At 37.9% G+C, this 13,030-nt stretch overlaps 1 protein-coding gene across 8 annotated transcripts in view; it reads right to left on the bottom strand.

Annotated features, from left to right (window-relative positions):
• Positions 1-13,030, bottom strand: part of RBMS3 (RNA binding motif single stranded interacting protein 3) — a 708,718-nt gene that overhangs the window by 242,295 nt on the left and 453,393 nt on the right. For all 8 annotated transcript variants that reach the window (XM_015544414.2, XM_015544418.2, XM_015544420.2 and 5 more), the window contains exon 6: positions 12,738-12,817. In XM_015544414.2, coding sequence (XP_015399900.1) covers positions 12,738-12,817 — 80 coding nt within the window. The remainder of the gene's footprint in view (positions 1-12,737; positions 12,818-13,030) is intronic.

The raw sequence follows: 13,030 nt of genomic DNA, 5'->3' as shown, positions 1-13,030 counted from the left end.
TTCTCGATGGTACACGTTCTCTCACCACTTAAATTCAGAGGAAGAAGAGTGTCCCGGCCATGAGGCTCTCATAGAAAGCACAGCCCAAGCTGGATGGGGGTTGTTCTTTAACAGTGTATAGACCCAGCAAAGACGTAAAACACTTTTCTTGAGTTGAGAGAAATGAAGAGGCTGTCGAGGGGTATAAGCAAATACCAAATTATGTCTTTTCAAAACCAATCACAGGAGAAATTTTACCTTAAATTTTGTCATCTATTACATGGATATGTTGGGTTAAAATCATAACAAGTTATGAAGGATGTCTAGAGGGCGCTTTTCTTAGAGGTCTCTCGTACTAGGTTAAGATTACAGAAATCATGATCTAGGGACTACCTAATCAGAGACTTTATCATTTCTGAAAAACAAATTAAGACTTTCTGTGAACACTAATAGTACATAGTGTTCAATAAGTTACATGTTAGTGTTCACAATATCATAACTATTACTATATTAGTATTATTACTTATTAACAACTAGCAAACCTGGAAGCCTATATCCGAGATGCATCCCACACAGAACTCCGTGGTGCGGTCCAGCCATGAGATGAGCGCTGAATGAAATTAGCAGTGAGCAAAAGAAATGACACAGAACAGCTCTTATGATGAGAGCTCCCATGTCCTATCTGTGGTTAGCCTTGTGGCTCTTAGACATTAGCCTTAAACTCTTCCTAAATTCTGGTAGACTCACACACCACTCACAAATTACAGTTACACTTCCGCAATCTCAGCGTAACACACATGCTGCGTATACACAGTTTCAATAAAACATTCACATAGTCTGTCAAACTACACACTCTTTGCTAATAAGATGGTCATGTAAGTGTTCAGAAGAATAACCAATGACTCTGTATCTCAAAAGACCCCCACCGAAACAAACATTCACTACAGTTTAAGTAATCTGCATGCTTGTTTTCAAAAAACAGTAGTGTAGGGGCACCTGGGTGACTAAGTTGGTTAAGCTATTGACTTGATTTCGGCTCAGGTCATGATCTCCTGTGGCGTGAGATCACGTCAGGGCTCAGCACTGATCTCCCTCTCGCAGGCGCTCTCTCTTTGTCTCAAAATAAATAAATAAACTTAAAAACAAAACAAAATAAAACCAGTAGTGTAACTCATTATTTTTTAATTCCTCCACTTAAAACAGCTGTCTAGAACACATCCAGGTTTGCAAAGTAAGTTCAGAAAGATGAGAGGACATTTTATTTATTTAAAAAAAATTTTTTTCAATGTTTATTTACTTTGAGGGAGAGAGAAACAGAGTGCGAGCAGGGGAGGGGTAGAGACAGAGGGAGACCCAGAATCCGAAGCAGGCTCCAGGCTCAGAGCTGTCAGCACACAGCCTAACGCGGGACTCAAACTCACAAGCTGCGAGATCATGACCTGAGCTGAAGTCAGACGCTCAACCGACTGAGCCATGCAGGCGCCCCAAGATGAGAGGACATTTTAAACTTCACCTTTACCCTGGTTATTTTCCTTAATCTTTTCTAATTCCGAGAAGATAAAAGGGCTTGATTCTGAATTTCTGCTTTATATCCGTGGCAATCAAAGTTGTGTCTGTTTGTTTATTTGTTTTTGTCTCAGGACCTCCTTACGCTCTTAAAAATTATTGCGGACCTCAAAGAGCTTCTGTTGACACAGGTTATATCTATTGATATTTGCCATTTTAAAAATCTAGTTAAAATAGCAATAAACCCACCATATGATAGGTGACACATTTTTATTTTTAAAAAATCAAAAATGAAATAAAAATAAGTGTTGACTTGGTTCATATTTTTGCAAATCCCTGTAATGTCAGGTTTAATAGAAGACAGCTGAACTCTCATATCTGCTTCTTCATTCAAGCATATCACACATCACGTAACTTCTAGGAAACTCCACTCTATACTCATGAGAGAATCCGAGTGAAAAGGGAAATAATGTGTCAGGATTATGGAAATATTTTGACCTTGCAGACCACCAGTAAGGATCTCAGGAACCCCATAGTCTGAACCACTGTTTGGCTCAAACTAACCATGTCATCTTAAAGTGATTGCACATAAAATAGGTTAGTTTCAATATTTGGCTTTAATGCTTGTGTACCTTAAGAGCTTTTGTATGAAAACCTCATTATCTTATATACTGGTACAATTTTGATTCTTTTGAATGGACCTTTATCAAGACATACGATTAGCCAAGCCATCCTACCAACCAGTGGTCTACTCATTCACAGGACATGGGATTGCAATTCTATCTACGTTTGCAAATGTTTCATCAGTAGTCAACCTGTCCATGCTTTTCCCAGAGAAGCCTGTTACCCATCAATAACTGCTATCTCACTTGGAGTGTGTCTAGTGCGTTCATCTTCCGGAAAGCCAAGGAGACTTTGGAGATAGTGTATGTCATACTCTGGTGTTCTCATCAGGAGCAAAAGAACTGGGGTATAGATACCCCAACACCAGTCACACATTGTTTAAGGGCTGCCTAACCACGGGAATGTAACTTCCTAGGCACTTCTGACTCTCTTTTTGATAGGCAAATAGGCTGCTGCAACCAAAAGCCAGTCCACCTACAAGGATAGTGGGGTGCTGGCTGAAGGCCATCAGGCAAGCACCCTGGGAGTGCTAACACCTGCTCTAATAACAAACAGCGAGAAATTAACTTCGACTGTGGATTCTATTTACTTTCGGGCATTTCAGTGACTCAACTAGTGTAGCTGTTTAATAAAACTTCTGGTCCCAAATAAGTCCCACTCTCAGTTCACGAGGAAAAGGCTCTGTTTTCACACTAACAGCCTCCTGACCTGCTTCAGGGTTTCAGTACACCTTTAGCTGAGAAATACATTTTTTGTAAAGTCACTGAAAGTTTTTTTTAACACCTTAAGTAGTAAGAATTATCTATGTATCTTTGTTAACTGATAATAAGAATCCAGTTCCCTCCCTAGATTTTTATTTGTGTCTCCAAACTAAGTTTTCAGATGGGACTCAAAATTAAGAGCTTCAGGATACCCTTTATTTTGTGGGGCAATAAGTTGGGAGTAGGAACATCATCTATGCTTTAGATATAATCATCTAAAATTTACAGCTGATATCTGCTATACAACCTCTATGATCTCTTCTAAGCCATAATAATCTTTCAATAGCATGGGGTGCCTGGGTGGCTCAGTTGGTTAGGCATCTGACTTCAGCTCGGGTCGTGATCTTGTGGTTCATGGGTTCAAGCCCCGCGTCGGGCTCTGTGCTGACAGCTCAGAGCCCGGAGCCTGCTTGGATTCTGTGCCTCCCTCTCTCTCTCTGCCGGTCCCTTGCTCACACTCTGTCTCTCACTCTCTCAAAGGTAAATAAACATTAAAAAAATCCTTCAATAGCAGGAACAATTGAAAGCAAGTATTAAGGTTGAAACCTAAGAGATACACATTTGCATGAATTTAGATTTACAAGTGGTATAGTTTTCTTGGCATATTTTATGGAACCAGATAGTGTGAATTAACACGTGATTTCTTTGAGTCAAAAATAATGTGCTCTGAGATCTAAGCACCCACCCCCAAAGACTCTCTTTTAAGATGTCCAACAGTCATCCATTTTATATATCCTGATGAGAAAGTACAAAGAAACTGTAAAGTCAAAATAATTAACAAGATAGATTTTTCCCCCTCTGTTTAACATACACACAACCCAAATGATACAAAGAAGATGAAAAATAGGAGAAACTAAGAAAGTTCTCCAGAGGCTGTTTAGTAATGTAATTTAGAAATAGGGTGGTGATATTCAGTTGAAAGAACTTCTGCATTAGTGTATTAGTTTTCAGTTGCAGTAGCAAACTAACAAAAAACTTAGGGGCATAAAACAACACAAATTTACTATCTTAGAGTTCTGTAGGTCACAAGTCCTACACAGACCCCACTGGGCTGCAATCAGGATGTGAATAGGGCTGAGTCCCTCTATGGAAGCTTTAGGGGAGAATCCAATTCCTTGCCTGTTTCAGCTTCCAGAGACTGCCCACATTTCCATCTTCAAGGCCACCAATGGTGGGTCAGGGCCTTCTCAGACCACATGACTCTGATCCCTTCTTCTGCCTCTCACTGCCGTTCTTAAGGACCCTTGTCATTATATAGGGTCCACCTTAAATAATACAGAATAATTTCCCTGCTTTAAGGTCAGTTTATCAGCAAGCTTAATTCCAAATGCAGCCTTAATTCTTCTTTGCCATGGAACATAACGTATTAACAGGTAGTGAGGAATAAACAGAGATATTTGGGGGAGAGGGAGCATTATTTTGTCTACCCCAAGCAGTTATTTACTTATTTAACAAATACTTATTAGTACTCTTCTGTGACAGGCATTGGTTAGACGCTTGAAACATAAATAGCAAGGTGCAATCCTTGCATTGAAAGACTTGATAGGCTAACTGTTTAAGGGTAAAGGGAAAGATAAACATCAAAGTCCTTTCTTAGAAAAATGTATAATCTAATGGGACAGATGTGCCTTTGAAATATATGAAGTCTTAAAAAAAATGATCACAAGCATGCCAGTTTCCTATGAAGGGGTTTTTTACTGTACTGAAAAATAACTAAAATAATAATAAATGAATTGATTCATCATTCCCAGGCTTAAAGAGGTAAGAAATCAGAGAAAATAGTTGTAAGGTAAACAAATGATGGCTGGTTCAGAGCTTGCCTAATGAATGTCTTCATGTATATTCCTCTTAAAGCATTTTCTTAAATTTTGCAGACTTTTCATTGTAAATATTAGGTCATAAATAATGAGCTGTGTGCATGGTAGGCTTCTTGACGGTTACTGGGACAGAGTGGCAAGTATTTGATTCAGGATACCATCCATTTATCCAAATTTGGCTAAAATGCACTTTGAAATCAATCCTATTAAATGAGATTCTAGATTTAGAAATGCACTTAATTATTCAGAGCTTCATTTCTATGGCTTGTGTCTTAATTGGCCGTAGGCCACTCAACCCTTCTGCTTGCTAATAGAACTCATTCGGACAGACACTAAATGGTTTAACGCTCATTAGTGATGCTGACAGAAGGCAAAGCCCAACATCATCGTTGAAATAAAATTTAGGTTTTGCAATTTATTTTTTAAGTTTTTACTGTGAAATCTTTAGTGCAGAAATTTGGAAGACCTGAATGGATTATTTTAGAAATAAGAGATGGAGATGGTTTGTGACTCTGGAGATGCATAGAAAACCTCTTCATTCTTCCTCTCTATTCCATGAAATTACAGTTGCTTTAAAAAATCAGATTCTGGAGCCAAGTGGCAACTTCAGACACACTCTGCTAGCACTTGTTGGTGCTTATACGTAATTATGGAAAATACATGGCCAGCAAAGCATATTGACCATATTGTACTGATTAAACACAATAGATTTTTCAATATTGCACTATAGTAGGAATAATAAGCCAATGTCGTACTTCCTCTGGGCAGGGAAAAGCAACATTATGTCAGCATAGAATAAGATTGTCTGTTTATTCTCAAGATATTCACTTTTTTTTATGTGAAAAAGAGAAAAAAGAAAAAGGCAACAAAAGGACAGCATGGGAATAGTGCTTAACTAGATCCAGTGGCACAAAGTTCAGAACTAGACCTAACTTCAGTATAAGTTAGGCAGGACCATTTGCCATGTGAGAACACAGAATTAATCATTGTGCTGTCCAAGAGTCAATGAGTTCTTCAAAGAAAAAACATTTAGACTGTCAAGATAATGCCTTAAAAAGCAGTCTTGGAAAAAAAAAAAAAAGAAAAGGCTTTTCAAAAAGTGACTAGAGTCTTTTTCCAAGTAAGCTTCCTTTTCTCATGAATATTTAGTATTCTCTCTGTATATTTCGATATACATGTGTCACAGAAAACTTTGCTAACAATTAAGACAAGATTCGAAGATTTATCTCAATGTTTTCCTCCAAGTTTGATGATGCACAGAAGCTGTGTATCAACCCTACACCCTCAGGAAGTTCGTCAAAATGAATACAAGCATGAGGGCCATTCAATTCATGGAATTGTACATCAACACCAAAGAACATTTACCAAGAATCTACACTGAGTTGAGCAATAGCTCTTGAAGCAGCAAAAATAGAAAAACAAAAACAACAAAAACGAACAACAACAACAACAAACCCCAGTGTAACCAACTCAGAATGAAATAAATAGACAAAAAATTACCTAAGCACTGCTCACACTTTCCCACCTGCTCCAGGGCAGATTAGAACTTCAGAGAAAGTCAAGGAAAGTTAAGTAAGGGGATCTCCAGTGTTGCTGAAGACTTCCAACATTCTAATCTGAAACCTCCAATTGTCCAGCTAAAGATATCTCTGTTTCCCTTACGCCAGCTACAGCCATCCTCACACTGGACCTCATTATCAATGCCTACCACTCCACATTCATCCAGGACCCAAACCTTGCAGGTTCCTTTCTCTGTGGCCCTAATTTTCTATGCTTGCATCCCACCTCTACTTTGCTGGCATTTTGACTGTTGTCTAGTCTTCCATTGTCTCCACAATTTCAGCCACCATCCACCTCTTCCCATCCTCAGTTATTTTAAGGTCAGCCATGTCACTGTGTCACTGGTGGCATTTTGTCCTTACCTTCTTCCATCCGTCTCTTGTTTAACTGAATCCCGGAGTACCATGTATCTACTACTATTCATCTTATCATCCTAAGTATGTGGTACATAAGTGCTGCTGTTAAAAAAAAAGTCACTAAAACAACGTATTTTGTCTATCAAATTCCCTTTACCACTTTAGCCCGTCTACTTTCTTCTACGGTCAGAATTTTTTTTTTTTTAATTTGTTTGTTTTTTGTTTTTGTTTTTTTATGGAGGCAAAGAGAGCAAGTGGGTCAGGGGCAGAGAGAGAGGGAGAGAGAGAAATCCCAAGCAGGTTCCAAGCTGTCAGCACAGAGCCCCAATGTAGGGCTCAAACTCATGTACTGTGAGATCCTGACCTGAAACCAAGAGTCGGATGCTTAACCAACTGGGTCACCCAGGTACCCCAATGGTCAGAAATTTTAAATCAAAATACAGTTCCCCATCACAATTCTGGGAACACCTACCTTAATTTGACTTTTCCCAAATCAGAGCTTGGGACAGGGTTGTAGTTTAATTGGGAGCTGACGCCAGGAAGAAGATATAATACAAAGGGAAAAGAAAGGCAGAGAAGAATGAAAAGCCAATAAAAGACGTCTCACTGAGCTTGTGTTACCACTGTGGACAACCCCCTAAGGAATCTCGCAGAATGTGACTCAGAATAGTCCCTCCAAAGGATGAGAGGCTCGATCTTAATCACTGACTCCCATAGCTCATTAATTGAGGGTTGTCCCCAGAAGTGAAAACTCTCCCAAAGTTTGCAGAAAACCTATGCTGCATTGGGTGAGCTTTTATAGATATTGCCCTGAGGTAGAAAGATGGAGAGATTCAGTAGACGCTCGAGATGGAATGCTTCCAGGGTGAACAGAGGCTGCCCGCTTCATTTGCAGCTGTAATCACATGGGGGGGAAGAGGTGAGCATGGGGCACACTAGCCATTGCAATCCTTTCTAACCTTCTGAAGATGAACCCTTTACCTTCCCTGTCAGGCTTCTCATTTCCCACATTTAGCAATTTAATCATCTTTGCTTACTTTCTCCCTTATCTAATCAGTAACCAACTCAAACTTTCACAGTATCAAATGTGGCTCCATAGGAAGGTTGAGAAATGATTGACCAAGTCTACATCAAAGAATTCATACAGATTCTAAGACTCTACTGACGATGTCATGGTCAGGCTACTCTGCAAAGTTCACTAATAATACTCCAACAGTGTTTCATCCTGAGGCAACTATGTATTTGGTACCTAGAAATAATCAAGAAGGTATCCCTAACATTATAAATGAGAGGCTTCCCAGAAAGTAGCTTCTGAATATGGCAAACATCCTCTTATTAATGAGAAATCTAAACTGACACCCAGTTGGGGATTGCAGTATTTGCACAGTTTATCATGCCAATGATGTTTTGGTTTCACAAAGATGAAAAGCTCAGAGGTAGGCAATGCTTCAACCAAGTAAAACCATAAAAATATATTTTTGCTAAAGTGGATACCACAATACTTTTCTATTTTTTGCCTTTTACACAACTACCATATTTGTTACATTGGTGCTTAAGAGACTGGTATCACTGAGGAAACACTGATCGTAAGGGTCTGCAACATCCTCTGATCAAAATGTGTATACTATTGCTCAACTATTCAGAATTTTGTATCACGTCTTTAGGTGAATATAAATTTCACTTAAATACATTGCTAAGATTTTACTTTGGGGAAAGTTTTAAATGTAAACAAATGGCATTTATTTTCATGTTCTTTAAAAAACAATTAACCAGACCTTAAGTATTTTTCCTCACATGCTCCCTTGAAACATACATATACATCCACAAACATACACATTTTTCATTTACATAAACACAAAATAGTAAAATTTATGTCAGAGCATCCATAAGGCACTTTTATTTATTAGAAAAATACGATTCCTCTGTCATTCATGTGGTTGTCTAAATTTCTGCTGGTCACAAGCTTTGTTACAATTAAAAACATCTCAAAATATGGTGAGCTCTCTCTCTACCTTTCCCTACTTCTTGAAGTTCAATTGGGGCTAGAAATGATCATGTAAAGAGTAAGAAAATCATACCAAAAGTGGATTATTCCATTTTCTTCTGCAAAGGCTGCTCCACTGATAGGAACATGTGCTTACAGGCAAAAGTCTAGTTTGAGAGCAAAACATGATTTATTTTTCTACAAACTAGCCTGCGTGTTCCATTCATCAATACATGTCCTTACATGTGGAAGCCTTTCCACATGGTGCATCACTCTGCTCCGGGGGCTCTTTGGAAGTGAATCTTTCAAGTTTGTGCCCTACAGATCCCTGAAGTGTCTGGGAACTTACCCTTTGCTTTTGCCAGAGGTTTGAAAATGAAATGCTTTGGGCCTGCACAATGTTGCTATGCAATTCATTATGGGACAAAGAAACGTCTGGGGTTAGGCAGGCAAGCAACTAATGATCCTTCATTTTGTCCAGAAAACATCAAGATCGATATGTAGGACATGCAACATTTATGGAACACTGTGTTTTCTTTTCCCTCTAGGGGAAGGAAAAAATACTAGATGCTCACTTTCTGCAGATGGCTACATGATCGACGCTGGCCTCTCCTTCCTACCCGCTAGTAGCAATGCAGCCACGTGATCTTTGTTAATTTCCTGTACTGTATATACCAGAATTTAAATAACTTGATTTTTGGCATGCATAGTTTGCTTCATTGATCCAGGTAACCAAAATCTGGAGACAATGTCATAATCCAAAGTGAACAGAACTGGTTGAAGGCTCTCATATGCATCAACGATCTGTGATGTATTCATTTAAATTAGATCTTTTTATGAACAAAACGGAGGAGCCCAGAGAGAGAAAGCATGACCCAAAAGAAGATAACTGCAGTTTCCTTCCAACTCACATAATCTGTCAGCAGGAATCAAAATTAAATACTATCATAAATCATAGTTAATGAATAAACTATTTCTAGACTGACAAATCAAAATGGAAGCAGCAACATAAATGTGGTCAATGTTATATGTCCTTGCGAATATCCCTAATGTTTTTAGAATTTGAAAGTCAGAGCAATGCCAGAGTTTTGGGTTGAATTGGATTTGTTTCTTAATCTCTTATAGAAATGACCCAGTAGGGGATTTGGAAACTAGAGGATCATCTCAGGAAAATGATTAACTTTGTATCTCCTTTAAGAGAAATCATCGTCAAGGGTAACAGAAACCAATATGGCACAGTATTTGCCCAGTGACATGTAGACATTTCCCCAAGTCATTCCTAAACAGAGAAGTAAAGAATACAAATTTGGTACCAATTGTTTTCTATTTGTTTACAGTAAGATAAAAGCAGGGGTCTAGTATAGGATGATTGACTTAACATGCAATCCTTTCTATAGCTTTCTTAGGGCCTGAGAATCTCAGGTGATTATTGGATCATTGTGGGGCCATCAATCACACATCCTTAAAGCCTTACATTGAAATCATCAATGTGGGTTCCATAAAACCACAAACTTTTAAATTCAAAGATACCAAATCTTGATAATGTAGAACACTGAGATTTTTCTAATTTTGTGAATTCTACTTTAGTTGCAGGTGGGTCAGATCACTTATAGGTGGTTTTAATTAGTACACCCACAAGCAAGGACAGTCTCTCTAAAGCTATGTTAGGATTTAAAAAGTTAGGCAAGTGGTCATTTCTTTTGACAATATCAAAGGAATCATTTCCAATTTGATATCAGGGTTCATAGTGACATCCCACTTGCAGTCTTCAAGATGGAATAGAAAATTGGATGAAGATATGAGTTTTTGAAAATAACACTTCAATCATCCACAACAAATAAGCAGTGAGGACCAATAAAGGCAAACAGCATACACTCATGTTTGATTTTACCGAGTTTGACTTAATAAATGACCCAATGAGGGCATTTTACTCCTGGACTTAATACCCACATTTTGCATTATGTCTTATTTTATTCCATATCAAACTTAAATACCAAAGATGAAGTATCTTCTGTTAGTGTTTGAAACTTTTATTAAACTTTGTTTGACTCCCAATGCATAAATAACGAAATTCAAGTACTAATGATGATTAATGTCATATATCTAATTCTATTACATGGAGTACAAATCTCAGAAGCATAAACTTGTATCTTTAAGAGTTTTATAACTGAGCACAATTATTTTGCCTCTTGTGTTCCCATGAGATAAAAGTGAGTGAGAAACTCATAACCAAGTTCTTGCTATTCACAATGTTTCCATTGGGTGTAGCTATGATATTAGACAGGTTGATATCACAGCCTGCGTATTCAGGAAGGATGCCCAGACATTGGGGGATTTATAGTGACTTTCTTTGTCTGTATCATTAAATTCTATTAGTCAGCTATGTTCTATGGGGAAAACCAAATAATACAGTTTCAAATCAATCAAGTCAAGAAGGATTTCAATGTCTTTTTCTGAAAATGAAGAAATCTAAAAAACAAAAAAAACCCTGAGATGTGATAAAACTTGAGTCAACAATAATTTCTACATAATTTGCTTATTCTTAATTTTTATATAACCATCTAATTCATACTTAGTTTAAATGCCTCCTTATAGATAGGCATCTGTTGGGTAAAGTGGATAGATAAGGGGAGAATCTGCTAACAATGCAACCCCTTTATTCAATGATGGGTCTGAGTAGTGTCTTAAATTGCCTTTTATGCTAAAAGGAAAAAAAAAGAAAGTATTTCTCCTCAAATGCAAGGGCAGCTTACATGCTGAGATGAAAACTGCTAACTCTTTTCTTAACAACACCATATGTCTCCAATTGGATCATAATGCAGTTGGTTCTCAAGGGAACGTTATGCATGGAAGCTAACCAGATCGAGCCACAGGCTTAGCTAGCTGTGTGTGCACTCTCTGATTAACCAGGAGATGCGACTTTGGATTTTCCAGATTATCTAAGTGAGTGTCTGAAGGGCCTTTCTCCTTTCCCAACACCCTCCCCAAACGAACCCTGACTCGCATCCCTCTACAAAAATATTTCTCTTTTTGTTCAGATTTCCTCTTCCGTGTAACCTCGATACATTTTAAGGAACTGAAATGTTCAACCCCTGAACTCTCTAACCATGGGTTTTAAATAGTGAATACATTACATAGCAAACATTACAGAAGCCCAGCATAAAAAAATCAAAAGGAAACTATTATAAGACTGAAGAGGTCACATTTCCCCCCTGAGAATCACCAAAAACAAAAGAGCAAACCAATAGACCAATATGCATTATTCAGACATTTCTTTATCTACTTATTATAATTCTTTCTTTTTATCCCTATGTTCAATCTCTAATATTTTTATGCATGAGTAAGATATATTTTTAAATTTACTTACTTGTTATTAAACACTTGCCATATATACTGCTGGCTGATTAATATCAGGTTGAGGCATTGCTAGCTTAAGTCCTAACACATAGGATGTATTCAATTCTTTATGCTGAGTGTAATCTTTTAAAGCATAAATTTATATCATCTTACGATGTACATAAAAGCTTAAGAATTTTGCCATGGCCAATGTGAAATGCCCTGGCAGAGTCAAGATTGGTGCTTCTCAAACTATCTCTGATGAAGGGACAATTTAAAAAAAAGTTCAAAATGTCAGTAACTTGATATGTTTTTAAATATGAGATTATGCATTCAGATTTCATGGCAATGTCAAATTGTTACAAAAGTTTCTAAATGCTTACTCTCCCTTTCTCTACCCTTCTTGTGATGAACTGGTAGGAAATGTCTGGATACTGGCATCAGTCTGTGTACTCCACGGTGACTATCACTGTTGAGATACATTATAAAATAGAAATCGAGATACCCACATGAATGACAGGAGTCCCAAACTGCCTTCACTTGAAGTGCATTTTACACTATGATTTGCTGTGTTTTTCTCCTAATTCACTGTAGGCAATCATCAGCAGAGGTTCCAAAGAAAGGCCAGAGAAGAAACACCAAGAAGGCTTTGGTAGTTTTGAGAAGAGGAGTTGCTACATACTATTAAAAAACACACAGTTACCAAAGCAACCTTTCCTTTCCAGTGACCAACCAAGGGCTTTACCATGTACTCCTTCTAACAATAACAATAAGCCTAGACACAATTGCATGATTACTTAATGGTATTTCTTACCTGGGATGCCTGGTGGTGTTTTCAGATATTTTCCATTAAAATGTTGAATTACCACTTCACATTTTTCAGTAGACTCCATTCTGGAAAAAGAGGTAAACAGGAGATCATGTACTTTCATACAGTTGTGCATGTTCCAGAAGAGTACATAAAAATGAAAAGGAAAATAGGCAAGCCGTGGAAAAGCTTGATTTGAGGATTCTACCGGAAGGGTCACCATGACCGCCATGATTAGGTGACAGAGTATCACAAACTCGCCATTGCTGAGACTATGATTTACTGCACTGAAAGTTGCC

The sequence above is a fragment of the Panthera tigris genome, chromosome C2, assembly GCF_018350195.1.
Source record: "Panthera tigris isolate Pti1 chromosome C2, P.tigris_Pti1_mat1.1, whole genome shotgun sequence".
Taxonomy (NCBI): Eukaryota; Metazoa; Chordata; class Mammalia; order Carnivora; family Felidae; genus Panthera; species Panthera tigris.
Note: the sequence above shows the minus strand (reverse complement) of the source record. Positions and strands in the feature narration are given on the sequence as shown.